General features: G+C 37.8%; 1 protein-coding gene across 1 annotated transcript in view; it reads right to left on the reverse strand.

Annotated features, from left to right (window-relative positions):
• Positions 1-5,737: 5,737 nt before the first annotated feature.
• The window catches only part of LOC124550921 (chymotrypsin-like protease CTRL-1), a 155,786-nt gene continuing 143,900 nt past the window's right edge, over positions 5,738-17,623 (reverse strand). The window contains exon 8 of the mRNA XM_047125718.1: positions 5,738-5,913. Within this exon, the coding sequence (XP_046981674.1) occupies positions 5,809-5,913 (105 nt within the window). The 3' untranslated portion in view covers positions 5,738-5,808. The remainder of the gene's footprint in view (positions 5,914-17,623) is intronic.

A 17,623-nucleotide genomic window follows, 5' to 3' on the forward strand; every position in this document is an offset into this window, starting at 1 on the left:
TTCCACAGTTGATCTCGCAACCCACGGGACCACGGCGCTCCTTGGCTTACACGGTCCTTGATGTTGCATATCTTGCGCGTGGACTACTCAGTTTGTATATTTTGCTTATTTTTTTTCATAGTTCCACACAACTTCTTCCTGTTTTCTCGACTGATCTGTGTTCAGTTTTTCAAGGCCTATCCACTGTGCCAACTTATAACTAAATCTGAGGGGGGTGCGATGGGGAGGTTCCCTTGTTAGAATAGCCATTTCCGCCATACTGATGACGTCATGGGTCAATGCAGACGTGTGGAATCGGACACTTCCATAATCCCTCAAATGTTGCTATATTTCTCCAGGACCCAAACTAAGGTCAGTTTCTACCAGTTTTTCCATTCTTCTGTAATTAATTCATGTTAGTATTTTGCAGACATAACTTACTGAACTGATAGTTCAGTAATATTCACACCTGTCAGCACCTGCTTCCTTTGGAATTGAAATAATTACATTCTTTCTGAAATCTGAGGGTAGGTTTCACCTGTCTCATACATCTTGCACACAAGGTGAAATAGCTTGCTCTCCCTAGGATATCATTAGTTCTGAAGGAATGTCATCTACTCCAGCTAGGTCTTATTTTGTCTTCAGTCTTCCAATATTCTGTCAAATTATTCTCGCAGTAAAGTAACATAAATAACATTAATTTAACAATAAATTAATAGCTTCAGTCACTACACTTCTGAAGAGTAACTGTATAGCATCTTCGGCCATGCACCTCTTGAACAAATGTATAGCTTTGAAATTATGTATTTACTGTTTCAAAGTTTTCATCTATACATGCACACATCAAAAAAAGTTTTGCATCACCTTGGTTCTGACAGTTCGGGAACCTGTACAGAAAATTGGAATAGAGATCAACATAAACATCATTTCCGCCCTTTTTATTGCTCATGAAGACCACACAATGCATGTTGTACCACCATACAGCGAGACCTTCAGAGGTGGTGGTCCAGATTGCTGTACACATCGGTACCTCTAATACCCAGTAGCACGTCCTCTTGCATTGATGCATGCCTGTATTCTCCGTGGCATACTATCCACAAGTTCATGAAGGCACTGTTGGTCCAGATTGTCCCACTCCTCAACAGCGATTCAGTGTAGATCCCTCAGAGTGGTTGGTGGGTCACGTCGTCCATAAACAGCCTTTTTCAATACATCCCAGGCATGTTTGATAGGGTTCATGTCTGCAGAACATGCTGGCCACTCTAGTCAACCGATGTCGTTATCCTGAAGGAAGTCATTCACAAGATGTGCACAATGGGGGCACGAATTGCCATCCATAAATACGAATGTGTTGCCAATATGGTTGCACTATCAGCTGGAGGATGGTATTCATGTATCGTATAGCCATTATGGTGTATTCCATGACCACCAGCAGCATACATTGGCCTCACATAATGCCAACCCAAAACAGCAGGGAACCTCCATCTTGCTGCACTCGCTGGACAGTGTGTCTAAGGCGTTCAGTCTGACCGGATTGCCTCCAAACACGTTTGCAACTATTGCCTGGTTGAAGGCATATGCGACACTCATTGGTGAAGAGAATGTTATGTCAATCCTGAGTGGTCCATTCGACATGTTGTTAGGCCCATCTGTACTGCGCTGCATGGTGTCGTGGTTGCAAAGATGGACCTCGCTACGGGCATCGGGAGTGAAGTTACGCATCATGCAGCCTATTGTCCACAGTTTGAGTCTTAACATGACGTCCTGTGGCTGCACAAAAAGCATTATTCAACATTGTGGCATTGCTGTCAGGGTTCCTCCAAGACATAATCCATATGTAATGGCCATCCACTGCAGTAGTAGCCCTTGGGTGGCCTGAGCAAGGCTTGTCATCAACAGTTCCTGTCTCTCTGTATCTCCTCCATGTCCGAACAGCATTCGCTTTGGTTCACTCTGACACACATCCCTTGTTGAGAGCCCTTCCTGGCAAAAGGTAATAATGCGGACGTGATTGAGCCACGGTAATGGCCGGCTAGGCATGGTTGAATTACAGACAACACGAACTGTGTACCTCCTTCCTGGTGGAATGACTGGAACTGATCGGCTGTCGGACCCCCTCCATCTAATAGGCGTTGCTCATGCATGGTTGTTTACATCTTTTGGTGGGTTTAGCGACATCTCTGAACAGTCAAAGGGACTGTGTCTGTGACACAATATCCACAGTCAACGTCTATCCTCAGGAGTTCTGGGAAGCGGGGTATGCAAAACTTTTTTTGATGTGTGTATATGAAAGAGTCCTGACTGATTCACTGACTCATCACCACTCAGTCCAAACTGCTATGGATAGAAACTTGAAATATGGAGAGGGAATTAATCTTATACTCTAGGCATTATTTAAGAAGGGATTATTCAGTATTCCACTCGTAAGAGAGGGAAATAGAGGTTACAAGGTTTTTTGAAAAAAATGTTGCTACTAAGGCTATTTTGCTGCTAGAACTACTGTGATTGATACCGTATTTGGTTTCTCGGTCAGAAATGAAAAGAAAAAACTGTGTTAGCGTTTTTGGAAATTCAACATCTGAGGGGGTGATACAGTGGGTGAACATTTCTCAAGTTGTTATTGAAAAACTACTAAACCATCTTTAAAGCTATCTCTATGAAAACTGGTATTTGACTTCTCGGTTACAAATAAAAAAATAAAAAAAAACAGGTGTTTCAGTGTTTTTGGAAATACAACCCCTGAGGAGGTGAAATAAGGGATTAAAGCTTCACGCAAATATTTCATTACGGAAGCGTTTTTGAAGCTATATCTACGAAAATTTGTAAATTTAGAAATATAAAAACTCCTATTTTAGCGTTTCTGGAAATGCAACCCCTAAAGAGGAGAAATTGGGGATGAAATTTTTTTATGAAAATATTTTGTTACATTAAAACTAAATCTGTGAAAAATGATATTTGACTTGTTGCACAGAAATAGAGAAATACGTGCCATGGGATGAAAATTTCTATGGAAATACCACCACAAGAGCTCTTACCACCACAATAACTCAGAAGGCAGGTTTAGGAGAAGCCCAGACTCCAGCTACCAAATTGGCCAGGGCATCCGAAAAAGACCATGCTTCTTCGCAGACTGCAACACCTACTAAACTTTTCACCGTAATTAACGTAAAGAAAACATTTAAGTCTCCACGACAAAACAGTTTTGTCAGAACTGCATAGAAGAAGAAACAGACCTTTTAATACAATAACCTTTCAGTAGTCCTAACATACGTGTTTATAAAATTGTTTCCGTTGTAATTACTATGCAACCGCAGGAGAACCAGCGGGGGTTTAGCTAGCCCCTGTATTAGGTTGCTAATTAAAGTAGTGCTGTGCGCCCTAAATGTATGCATCATCTTTATATAATTTTGACCCACTAGCTGTGTATTTTGCGGAATATCAATAGACTAAACGAAAAAAAAGGAAAAAACTTAAATGAAACATACATCCTCGTGGTTGATTCGTAATGGAGCTGGATTTCAATAACACACATTATTTGGAGCATCAGTTACTCTTTCAAATCTGTGACAACATAGCTTACAAGAAAAGATTTTTGAATGACATCACAACGTTTTTGAAACAATACCTGACTTTAAGTTTTGTCTCATGCAGAGGAGATGTATGAAATAACTAATAATTTCGAAGGTTTCTATCCTGTGTTCATACACGCGCGCATTCCTGTTGCTGATCATACATCATTCAACCAATGAACGATGGCGAAAAAGTAGAGCGCACAGTATGACGTCATCAACACCAAAGTGTACTGTCTTCGACTTCCGTATAAATTCTACTGAAGAAAGTACTTTACGCCTACATAAATGCCAATGGCTCATCAATTTATTTTATAATACAAGATTTGTCTACAAGTTGTACACCTTATCTTCCTGTTGAGAGGAAAACAAATTCCAAAAAAAATATCAGGTTTGTTTTGAACTTGTATAAAATCTCTGACTATCAAACACGTTGAACTTTTCGCTAATAATACCACTGACGTATGACTAATATGGTGCATGCGTAAAGTTTGATCTGTCAAAAGAGGAATGTTATTTAAATATTCTACTCTTGAGTGAATTTAAAACAACACAAGTTATTACCGTTGTTTAAACACATAACATCGTTTTGTAACAGCACTTGAATGCTCCGTGTTTCTCCAGTGAGTGCTAAATCGCCACTAACAAAAATGCAAGACGAAATGAATAACATTCCACTCGCTGACGACGATCCACAAGCCGTTATACCCGATGACACAGAAACTGCTGATATTTCTCATAATTCAGATGCAATGGTACGAGGTCGCAGTTTGGATTCAATTCCGTCATCTTTTACTAACGGAAGTAGCAGCCCAGGACCGAACAGTCTGGATCCAGATATAAGTCCAGACGAGCAAGAAGAGAAAGCACGACTAATTTCTCAAGTTTTGGAGTTGCAAAACACGCTAGACGATCTCTCTCAGCGTGTTGATAGCGTAAAGGAAGAAAATCTGAAGCTCCGTTCAGAGAACCAAGTGTTGGGCCAATACATAGAGAATTTGATGTCTGCATCAAGTGTGTTTCAGTCCACCTCTCCTAAAACCAAGAAAAAATAAGATATCGGTGCTTCGCCTGTAACGTTCCTTGTTATACCCACTGATCTATATATTTGTGCGCACAGTTTCAAGTATATTGCTTTGTGCTATTTCTGTTTACCAACTCCAGATTTGTGGGTAACAATCAAGTTGCTATTATGAAGATGCATTCACACCCACATGGTTGTATAAACCTGTGTGCTATTTGATCATTTGAGTTCTGCGCGATATGTGGACCAGTGATGCGTGCAATATTTATTTTAATTATTGTTGTGCTTTGCTTGAGATACTTTTAAGAAACATTGTCATTTGAATAATATTGCATTATTGTCTTTCCACATCAAAGCATCTATTCTCACACCAAAGAAAATGTGCGTCAATATTACTTCTTTCAAACTTTATTTTATTTCATCCAAGACTTGACAGCGCATTGAAAGAAGTTGAACAAAGTAAATGTTTGCTTTTATACTAAGCTGTGGCAATGTGTAGCTGATTTATGCCTCCAGACACAGAGAGAATAATGTTTGTGATAACGAAGATTCTAATTACAAATTATATACTTACATGTTGTCGTAGACATAGAGATATGCAGAGTTAGATGTACACATCTGAATAGAGTAAAATAAATGTGGAAGTATACACCCAAACTTGCTTCATTGCACAGAAAATGTCCTGTTTATCACTTTCTGTTGACCACCACATTTGAAGTTAAACAAATGTACAATTTTTCATGTGTCTTGTATGTTTTTTTGCTTGTAAACCAGTTTTAAAGGAAATATTTAGAAAAAAGTATTTAGAAAGTCGGATACTTTCATAACTTTCTGTACAAATGCCTATATTTTAATGTGTACTTATTTACTCTCATTACATCATTGGACAGTTTTATTATTTTCTTTTTTTCATTTGTGTATAAAACATTTATTTTGTAGCAGCAGTTTAGTGTGTGGACTGTGAGTTGGCTGTAGCTCGAAATGCAGAAAGCCTCAACTGATTGCGTTGCACACTGCTTCCAAAAGTCTCACTTCTGTCGAATTGTGTGGGAATTGGCATTATATTGCAATCCTACAACAACACAGTAATGCAGTCTATTTAATTTACTGATATAATTATTTAACTTGTTAAAATTATAGAGGGATTTTCACAATAAACACAAGATTTATATTGGTATATTTTATTTCAGTTCTTATAATCACCAACTTTATCAAATGTGTATGACATCCATAAAGTTACATATTGTTTTTAATCCAATCAGCATATTTCTGTATGTTTGTGTATACACTTGGAATGTTTGCGGCCCCACATTTGTTTGAGCCAAATGATGCCATCCCAACCTGCAACAGCAGCAGTCATTAAATGTGTAGTCACTATATTACGTGTGTTGACATATTTACTTTGTTGTATATCATGTGGATCAAAATACAAACCAATAGTTTTAAATCTGGAACTCCACACAAATTACATAATCAAAAGCATTCATGCCAGTAGTCATAGTTTATGAATTGCCCATAACATTCCGCAGGTCTAATTAACTGATGAGTGTAATATTTGGAGTGTTGACATATAAAATGTTTGTGGAAATTACAGTTTTGTGATCAGGCCACAGATCATCAGATTCAACTAACAATTAAGGTGCATTAATCGTGTTCAGTGGTTATCAGGTAGGTATGTAGAGGAATGTCACAAAATCTTTGAAATATTAGCGTTAGCTCCAAATTTTTTCTACCACCACTTTAACAGATAAGTGTACACTTAGTACTTTTTCCAGTCATTAAAGGCATTCCTAATTCCCCCTCGACCCTACCACCACAGTTGTTGTTGTATAAGTTGTATCTGTTTTCATCCATCATTTGATATTTCATGGAGTCTACTAAGTTTCAGGTGCCTATTATACTGAGTTGTTGCTGCGATGATGCGTATTTTGATGTCACATTTGTCACAATGAAATGCAGCAGTGTCCAAAACATGACTAACACTACCTGTAATTATTTTATGCTGTATCTATGGGGTCTTATTCTGTAACAGCAGGACTTTTTTTACTGTTTATTATGTTTCCTGGCGCATCAATGCAGCAACCAATATGGAAACTACAAACATGGATTGGTACGAAGTATATGGTGTGCATGGTTAATATAGTACATTAGTGTTTTGCAGGCAGTGCCCTCAGAATTAATGACTTTTATGCTTAGTGATTTGTGGTTAGGTTTTTATGTTGTAATGAGGCATTCTTTGATCAGATGCATGAAAACTCTGCAATTTGTGATTGATAGTACTGGTTCCCCCTCCCCAGAAGGTATCGTATTGAATTTTATTCCTTGCAGTTTTGACTGTTTCACTGTTAAGATTGTTTTGCAGATGATGATCAAAGAATTTAGTTTCCACTGCACCACTACTTCACTTTTTTCCATTGAAAACTGTTAATTAGTGTGCATATTCTGACAGATGTAATTAACCAGTATGGTTTATTACTAAGTTTTGTAATAAATGTGCAGTTAAGAATTCTGACACTATCGTACTCTCATATCTTGACAACATATACTTGATAACTGCTGTAACCATTTTATATGTCCAGATACATCAGTCTGAGATTATTCTCGTATTCACACTACATATAATGAATTAGTATTTTTACAGTAAACAAAACATCTCTGAAGGCATTTGTTGTTCTTAAACACACACACTGCTGTGTCTCCATTTGAAAATGAACTTTCTACTTGGAACACTGAATCTACAGCTGCATATATATTCGACAAACCATTGTACAGCACATGGAAGAGGATGCTTAATACTGATATTTGGGACACACTGTCCTATCACTATCTTCAGAAGAATGCCTCCTACCAATGGAGAAATTAGAAAAATAATGTGCTTGTCATCACATCGTGAATTTTGCTTTATCATTTTCTCTCACACACATTGCCTTTCTTCAGTACAATTCATGTATATATTCCACCACATGTTACTTTGTCTATGATATTTAGGCAAAAACTATCATAGTAAGTAAATTCTGCCCTAACACAAGTTCATGTAGTCTTGGATAATATTCTTCCAATTGAGCTCTGCAGGTGCATCTCGCAAATTACAATGTGTGAAGGCTTCTCTACTTCCATTTCGCTGTCTAAAGAAGCTGCATAAATATTCAGTTAGATCTTGATATGAGTTCAAAGCGGAGCAAGGGTTGGAAAAACGTAAAACCATAGTATCCTATGACTACAATATCTGAGTTCCAGTTGGAATCAGTGAATTCTTACAAATACCTGGCTGCAACACTTTGTAGGGTTGTGAAATGGAATGATTACATAGACTCACTTGTGGGTAAAGCAGGTGGCAAACTTTGGTTAATTGTTAGATTAATGAGGAAATACAATCAGTCTACAAAGAAGAGCACTTTAAAATCAGTGGTGCATCCCATCCTAGAATGCCGCTCAAGTGTTGGGGTGTCTACCAAATAGGACAAACGGGGGATATTAAATGTATACAAGGAAGGGCAATGCAAATAGTCACAGGTTTGTTTGACCCATGGGAGAGTGACACAGAGATGCTGAAGAAATGAACTGGTAGACTCCTGTAGATTGATGTAAATTATCCTGAGAAAGCCTACTTACAAAGTTTCAAGAACCAGCTTGAAATCATAACTCTATGAATAAACTAGAACCCTCTATGTATCACCCCTGTAAGAATCGTGAGGACAAGATTAGATTAATTACACCAGACACGAAGGCGTTTAAACAATCATTCTTCGCACACTTCATTTGTGAATGGAATGAACAAAAACCCTAATAACTGGTACAGTGGGATGTATCCTGAGCCATGCATTTCACAGTGGTTTGTAGGTTATAGCTGTAGATGTTGAATGAGACAAAGGAAGTCCAGTATACAGCTGCCAGCTACGTATGCTATTAGGGTTATTGCAAATTTTGGTGATAAGGATCTCAGTAAATTAGCTTACTATGCCTACTTTCATTCACTGCTTTCGTATGGCATCATATTCTGGGGTAATTCATCGTTGAGTAGAAAAGTATTCATTGCACAAAAACGTGTAATCAGAATAATTGCTGGAGCCCACCCACGGTCATCCTGCAAACATCTATTTAAGGACCTAGGGATCCTCACAGTATATATGTTCACTTATGAAATTTGTTGTTAATAATCCAACCCAGTTCAAAAGTAATAGCAGTCTGCAAAGCTATAACACCAGGAGAAAGGATGATCTTCACCATGCAGGGTTAAATCTGACTTTGGCACAGAAAGGGGTAAATTATGCTGCCACAAAAATCTTTGGTCACCTACCAAAGAGCATCAAAAGCCTGACAGATAACCAACTAACATTTAAAAATAAATTAAAAGAATTTCTAGATGACAACTCCTTCTACTCATTGGCTGAATTTTTAGATATAAATTAAGGGGAGGGGGATTTAAACATTAGTGTCATGCAATATTTTGTGTAATGTTATATCCTGTACTGACATCATTTATTAACCTGACACGTTCCACATCATTACGAAGTGTCGTATTCATGATCTATGGAACAAGTATTAATCTAATCTAATCTCTAATCTAATCAGTATTCAGTTCTCCTATCTGCACATGTATGACATCACACGTCGCATCATCATTATACCTTGGGACAATGCAACATCTGCTATGGGCAGGTTCAGTTGACCTGGAAGATCTGGGGACTTGTATTAACATTCAGCTGTGGACAGAATGTATTAACATTCAGCTGCAATGCAGTTTTTTGACTGATGTGAACAAAACAATTTTCCCATTCAAGTGCTTGTAAAGTGTTGAGCATAGTAATGGTCACCCTTAGATGGCAATGTGTTGCTTGGGATGACCTGAACAAATGTGTGCAAAAGTGTAGAGTACAGTTCATTACCAGAGGATATTTTTTATTCTCCTCATTTCCTTTTTTGCCATTCAGCAGTGTGTGTTGATGTAAAATTGGCATGTGATTTTTACTTAGTTATTTCTGGCCTTAACTATTTACCATTTCTAAGTAGCTACTATCACATCATTAAACTAATGAAAAATGTGTATAGTAAACCACACTATACAGAAATTAGTAAGAAGAGTGACTATGTGACCATGTAATTTAATGAGAGCCAATGATAAGATATCCATTTTATTGACTGGAACAGTTTCATCCAAATAAAAATGCAAAGAAAAATCAACTTATAACAAAGCAACATCATGTACTGAGCAAAGGGATATATAGGCTGGAATAACAAGGCTGAAAGGGATATACTGCTACTCACCAAACACAAGGCACTGAGCAGTAGACAGGGATATATACAGGGTGATTATAATTAAAGTTAAACTTTCAAAACACTGTAGAAATAACACCACTGATCAGAATGATGCCAAATTGCAATGGAATGTTAACAGAGAAGGGGGAAAATGTATGGCAGAAGAAAAAAAAATAGTGTGAAAATTGATCAATAGATGGTGCTGTATGTGTCAGAATACGTAAATGAAAACACCTGTCATGCACACAACCCATTGAAGTTGGTATAAACATGCTGGGTACCAGCTTTTCCTTCTTTTGTGTCTGCAATGTTTGCCATAACAGTCTCAATGCAGGATCGCACTCTGCTTGTAAAACTGTATTACAAGAATGATTACTGTGCACATGTTGCTCTGCAGAAGTTCTGGTCACTGAAGGATTTGGAAAAAGGTGTTCATGCGATGAATGCTGTGGGTCTGGAGAAAATGATTTGGAAATTCAAAAAGACGGGTTCTTTTGGTGTGCAACCTGGTAGAGGGAGGAAACGAATTGATTCGACGTCAGTGGAAGCAGTGGCCACAGCAATGCAGGACGAGATGAGTGTAGTGCACAGTGAATCACCAGAACATTGGACATATCCGTGTGCATGGTGCATAAAATCCTATGAAACATTCTTTTGTGCTATCCATTCAAAATTACCCATGTGCACAAGTTGCTTCCTGTTGACCTGCCAGCAAGAGAGATCTTTGCTTTTCAATTTCTTGCTCGCATGGAAGTGGACAATGACTGGCCGTGGAAGATTCTGTGGACAGACAAAGGCCACTTCCATCTGACAGGATATGTCAATACACAGAATTGTCAAATATGGGCAACGGAAAATCCACACGCAAATCAACCAATATCAATTCATCCTGAAAAGGTCACTGTGTGGTGTGAGTTTATGGCATCATTTATCTTAGAGCCATATCTTTTTCCAAGAGACAGGTGCTTCCAGTCCTGTTATCTGTACCGTTACTGGTAAGGGCTATGAGTGTGTTTTGCACAACCACGTCATTCCATCTCTCCAACAGGGTGGATGGGATTGTTTTTATGCAAGATGGTGCACCTCTGCACACGGCAAATCCAGTTATTTTTATTTATTTTATTTATTTATTTCTTGTTCCATAGATCCAGTTAGTGAGTCAATCACAAGGATGTACGGAACATGTCAAATTGTACAGGTTTCAATTTAAACTTACATAAATACAAGGGCAATTCAATGCCAAATTGTACATAGTTTAAGTAAGACATACTATAAATACAGTAATAGATACAATGTCAGCTAGGTAACATAATAACCATTTAACAGAAAAAGGAGTTTCAAATAAAGGTTAAAGATAAGAGCACAAAGTTAAATCAGATATTAGGCCTACAAGAGTAAATAAGGTACAGCCAATTTGTTGTTACAAAAAGTGTGCTAATGCTCAAATGCACAATAAAATCAATTTAACTACTTCCAGGCACAATAAGTTTAGTGATGGTATACATGTTCTTTCAGATATTCATCCACAGTATAAAAAGATTTCTCTGTCAGGTAATCTTTGAGAACTTGTTTAAATTTTGGCAGTTCTGTATGAACACATTTGATATGTAGTGGTAGAGCATTGAACAGCTTAATGCTGGAGTAGTAAACTCCTTTTTGTACCAGAGTGAGACGTTTCATTTTGAAATGTAGATTGTTTTTGTTTCTGGTGTTATAGCCATGGAATTTACTGTTGTCTTGGTAGATAGAATAATTTTTGCACACGAAGGTCAGCAAGGAAAAAATGTACTGTGAGGCAGTTGTTAGGATACCTATCTTCCGAAACAAGTGCCTGCAAGCGTATCTTTGATGGACCCCACACATTATTCTGATTGCTTTTTTTTGGATGGTGAAAACTTTTTTTGCAAGTGGTTGGTTCCCCCAGAATATGATAACATATGACATCAATGAGTGGAAGTAGCCAAAGTAGGCAACCTTAATGGTGTCAACTTCAGCCACTGAAGAAATTACCCGTAATGCAAATGTTGCTGAGCTAAGTTTTTTACATAGATGAAGAATGTAATATGACCAATTACATTTACTGTCTATGTAAGCACCCAGGAATTTTGTATCTTCAACTTTCTGTATTGTTTGATCTCTACATTTTATGTTAATTTCATCGAGATTACTTTGTGATGTATGTAACCTCATATAATGAGTTTTATCTGCATTGAGTGAGAGACCATTTGAGGAGAACCAATTTAAGATGTCATTAAAAACAGTATTTGTAGATTGTTCAAGATCATGATCAATAAAATCGTCAATTAGAATTATGGTATCATAACAGGGTAAATTTGCTGTTTGTCTCAGAACAAAGAGGAAGATCGTTAATAAAAATGAGGAAAAGCAGTGGGCCCAAAATGGAGCCTTGAAGCACACCACACGTTATCGTGCTCCATTCAGACGAGGCAGGTTCTCCAGAAGAGCCATTTAGCATTACAGTCTGCTTCTGATCCTGTAGCCACAGGCCAACAGTACCACCTAAACCATAGTATTCTGCCTTTTTCAAAAGAATTTGGTGGTTTACACAGTCAAAGGCTTTCGTAAGATCACAAAAAATACCCACTGGAGACATTTTTTTGTTAATGGCTTCCAAAACTTGGTTGCTGAAAGAGAATATTGCTTGTTCAGTACAAAGACTGGCATGAAAACCAAACTGATTTTTGCTTAAGATACTGTGGAAGTTGGGATGGTTTACAATCCTCCTGTGCATGAGTTTTTCTAGAATTTTCGAGAAGGTGGTTGATAGGGATATTGGGCGACAGTTTGTAACAATGCTTTTATCACATTTTTAAAGAGAGGAATGACTACAGCCAACTTTAGTCTGTCAGGTAGAATCCCTTCTTGTAGGGATGTACTGTATATGTTGCATAAAACGGGACTAACAAATTTATAACATTGTTTCAGTATTTTACTAGAAATATTGTCCACACCAGCAGAATTTTTATTTTTTAATGATCTAATTACTCTTATGACTTTGCTTACAGTAACTGGAGGTAAAGATAACTATGGGATTCTGTTGCTAATAGCTTTCTGTAGGAGGGACAATGATTCTTCCATCGAACCATTACAGCCTGTCTTCTCTGCTGCTCTCAAAAAGTGGTTATTAAATATTTCTGCAACCAACTCAGGTTTCTTTATGATACTGTCCCCTGTTTTAATCTCTACCTGAGACATGTTCCCTGTTGTCCTGCCAGTTTCCCTCTTTATTACATTCCATATAGTTTTAATTTTATTTTCTGAGCTTTCAATTTCTGATTTTATGCACATACTTTTAGATTTATTTATAACCTTCTTGAGAATGCTACAGTATAGTTTGTAGTGTCGTCGTTTCATTGGATCATTACAAGTCCTGAGAGAAATGTATAACATCCTCTTTGTTCAACAAGATGTTATTATCCCTGTAGTGATTCAAGACTTCTTGGCATTGCCTATATGACTATTTCTAACTACTTTTTTGGGAAAGATGGACTCAAATACAGACACAAATTCATTAAAAAATGAATTGTACTTTTTGTTTACATCTGTTTCCCTATAAACTGGGCTCCAATCTATCTCTTTTAGGCTGTCACTGAATTTTTAAGGCCTGTTCATTTATTATCCTAAAATATTTCCAAGAATACTTGGAACTGTTGCACACACTGATGTAATTGAGCCTAAGCAATTGACCACCATGATCAGAAAGGCCAATGATTGGATGTACAGTTAAACAGCTGCTGAAGTGCCATTCGGAAATGTTAGAATTACCAGCTGCCATTTCCCTACAGCCTGGCTGTCCCAATCATCTGATCTTAATCCGTGTGACTTCTGGCATTGGGACTATCTGAAAGATGTTGTGTCCAGTGTTTCGATTGCAAACTTAGCTGCATTGAAGGCACACATTGCGCAACACATTCTGAATGTAACCCCAGAAACACTTCGATCAGTTGTGGAACATGCTGTTTCTCGATTTCAACTTGTTGCAGAATATGGTGGACAGCATATTGAACATCTTTGCACCAGTGATATGGAAATTAATAACTCAATTTGATTTTGATTGATGCTTTTTATGCAGTTTTTGGCCTCAGGAAAATTAAAAACCAATGTGATTTATGATTGTTATGCAGTTTTGGCCTCAGGACAATTAAAACCCAATGTGGTTGATGCTTTTTAAGTGGTTTTTGGTCTCAGGACAATTATAAACCAATGTGAGTGATGATTTTTATGCAGTTTTTGGCCTCAGGACAATTAAAAACCAATTTTTTGCATCTGATGTGATACGACCTTGCCGTGGTGGATGGGCTTACGTAACTAACAGTATCACACCTGTACACTCATGCACTCTGAGTAGTACAGTTTGTTTAACATCAAATGTACACCTTATGCATTGTTGTGTGATTCATTTTTCATATGTAGTCAACCACTATTAAAGTATGATGTTTACAGCACCATCTATTGCTACATTTTGTAACTATTTATTTTTCTTCCGCCATCATTTTCCCCCTTATCCGATAATATTCTGTTGCAATTTGACATCATTCTGACCAGTGGTGTTATTTCTACAGTGGCTTGAAAGTTTAATTATAATCACCCTGTATATTGACTTGGATATATATTTCTAAGTGGAAATGGGGTCCCAGTTTATTGTTTGATGATGTTTTAAAGAGCTTGGCACTGGAGTAAAGAATTTCACATTGAAACAAAAATTCAAATATGAAGTATATCTGGAACTAATTTTTGTATTTGCACATGGCTGTCAATATCCATTGTATCCAAAAATTACCTTAATTATTAATCCTTGCAAACAGGCAAAGCTGGTAGGAAACAAGGCAGCTGTTGTTGTTGTTGTGGTCTTCAGTCCTGAGACTGGTTTGATGTAGCTCTCCATGCTACTCTATCCTGTGCAAGCTTCTTCATCTCCCAGTACCTACTGCAACCTACATCCTTCTGAATCTGCTTAGTGTATTCATCTCATGGTCTCCCTCTACGATTTTTACCCTCCACACTGCCCTCCAATGCTAAATTTATGATCCCTTGATGCCTCAAAACACGTCCTACCAACCGATCCCTTCTTCTAGTCAAGTTGTGCCACAAACTTCTCTTCTCCCCAATCCTATTCAGTACCTCCTCATTAGTTACGTGATCTACCCACCTTATCTTCAGCATTCTTCTGTAGCACCACATTTCGAAAGCTTCTATTCTCTTCTTGTCCAAACTGGTTATCGTCCATGTTTCACTTCCATACATGGCTACACTCCATACAAATACTTTCAGAAACGACTTCCTGACACTTAAATCTATACTCGATGTTAACAAATTTCTCTTCTTCAGAAACAATTTCCTTGCCATTGCCAGTCTACATTTTATATCCTCTCTACTTTGACCATCATCAGTTATTTTACTCCCTAAATAGCAAAACTCCTTTACTACTTTAAGTGTCTCATTTCCTAACCTAATCCCCTCAGCATCACCCGATTTAATTTGACTACATTCCATTATCCTCGTTTTGCTTTTGTTGATGTTCATCTTATATCCTCCTTTCAAGACACTGTCCATTCTGTTCAACTGCTCTTCCAAGTCCTTTGCCGTCTCTGACAGAATTACAATGTCATCAGCGAACCTCAAAGTTTTTACTTCTTCTCCATGAATTTTAATACCTACTCCGAATTTTTCTTTTGTTTCCTTTACTGTGTGCTCAATATACAGATTGAATAACATCAGGGAGAGGCTACAACCCTGTCTCATTCCTTTCCCAACCACTGCTTCCCTTTCATGCCCCTCGACTCTTATAATTGCCATCTGGTTTCTGTACAAATTGTAAATAGCCTTTCGCTCCCTGTATTTTACCCCTGACACCTTCAGAATTTGAAAGAGATTATTCCAGTTAACGTTGTCAAAAGCTTTCTCTAAGTCTACAAATGCTAGAAATGTAGGTTTGCCTTATTTTAATCTTTCTTCTAAAATAAGTCGTAAGGTTAGTATTGCCTCACGTGTTCCAACATTTCTACGGAATCCAAACTGATCTTCCCTGAGGTCCGCTTCTACCAGTTTTTCCATTCGTCTGTAAATAATTCGCGTTAGTATTTTGCAGCTGTGACTTATTAAACTGATAGTTCGGTAATTTTCACATCTGTCAATACCTGCTTGCTTTGGGATTGGAATTCTTATATTCTTCTTGAAGTCAGAGGGTATTTCGCCTGTCTCATACATCTTGCTCACCAGATGGTAGAGTTTTGTCATGACTGGTTCTCCCAAGGCCATCAGTAGTTCTAATGGAATGTTGTCTACTCCCGGGGTCTTGTTTCGACTCAGGTCTTTCAGTGCTCTGTCAAACTCTTCACGCAGTATCTTATCTCCCATTTCATCTTCATCTACATCCTCTTCCATTTCCATAATATTGTCCTCAAGTACATCGCCCTTGTATAAACCCTCTATATACTCCTTCCACCTTTCTCCTTCCCTTCTTTGCTTAGAACTGGGTTGCCATCTGAGCTCTTGATATTCATACAAGTGGTTCTCTTTTTTCCAAAGGTCTCTTTAATTTTCCTGTAGGCAGTATCTATCTTACCCCTAGTGAGACAAGCCTCTACATCCTTACATTTGTCCTCTAGCCATCCCTGCTTAGCCATTTTGCACTTCCTGTCGAAATAATTTTTGAGACGTTTGTATTCCTTTTTGCCTGCTTCATTTACTGCATTTTTATATTTTCTCCTTTCATCAATTAAATTCAGTATTTCTTCTGTTACCCAAGGATTTCTATTAGCCCTTGTCTTTTTACCTACTTGATCCTCTGCTGCCTTCACTACTTCATCCCTCAGAGCTACCCATTCTTCTTCTACTGTATTTCTTTCCCCCATTCCTGTCAATTGTTCCCTTATGCTCTCCCTGAAACTCTCTACAACCTCTGGTTTTTTCAGTTTATCCAGGTCCCATCTCCTTAAATTCCCACCTTTTTGCAGTTTCTTCAGTTTCAATCTGCAGTTCATAACCAATAGATTGCGGTCAGAATCCACATCTGCCCCTGGAAATGTCTTACAATTTAAAACCTGGTTCCTAAATCTCTGTCTTACCATTATATAATCTATCTGATACCTTTTAGTATCTCCAGGATTCTTCCATGTATACAACCTTCTTTTATGATTCTTGAACCAAGTGTTAGCTATGATTAAGTTATGCTCTGTGCAAAATTCTACCAGACGGCTTCCTCTTTCATTTCTTAGCCCCAATCCATATTCACCTACTATGTTTCATTCTCTCCCTTTTCCTACTGATGAATTCCAGTCACCCATGACTATTAAATTTTCGTCTCCCTTCACTACCTGAATAATTTCTTTTATCTCGTCATACATTTCATCAATTTCTTCATCATCTGCAGAGCTAGTTGGCATATTAACTTGTACTACTGTAGTAAGTGTGGACTTCGTATCTATCTTGGCTACAATAATGTGTTCACTATGCTGTTTGTAGTAGCTAACCCGCACTCCTATTTTTTTATTCATTATTAAACTTACTCCTGCATTACCCCTATTTGATTTTGTATTTATAACCCTGTAATCACCTGACCAGAAGTCTTGTTCCTCCTGCCACCAAACTTCACTAATTCCCACTATATCTAACTTTAACCTATCCATTTCCCTTTTTAAATTTTCTAATCTACCTGCCCGATTAAGGGATCTGACATTCCACACTCCAATCCGTAGGACGCCAGTTTTCTTTCTCCTGATAACGACGTCCTCTTGAGTAGTCCCCGCCCGGAGATCCGAATGGGGGACTATTT

This window comes from Schistocerca americana, chromosome 9, assembly GCF_021461395.2.
Source record: "Schistocerca americana isolate TAMUIC-IGC-003095 chromosome 9, iqSchAmer2.1, whole genome shotgun sequence".
NCBI classification, from domain to species: Eukaryota; Metazoa; Arthropoda; class Insecta; order Orthoptera; family Acrididae; genus Schistocerca; species Schistocerca americana.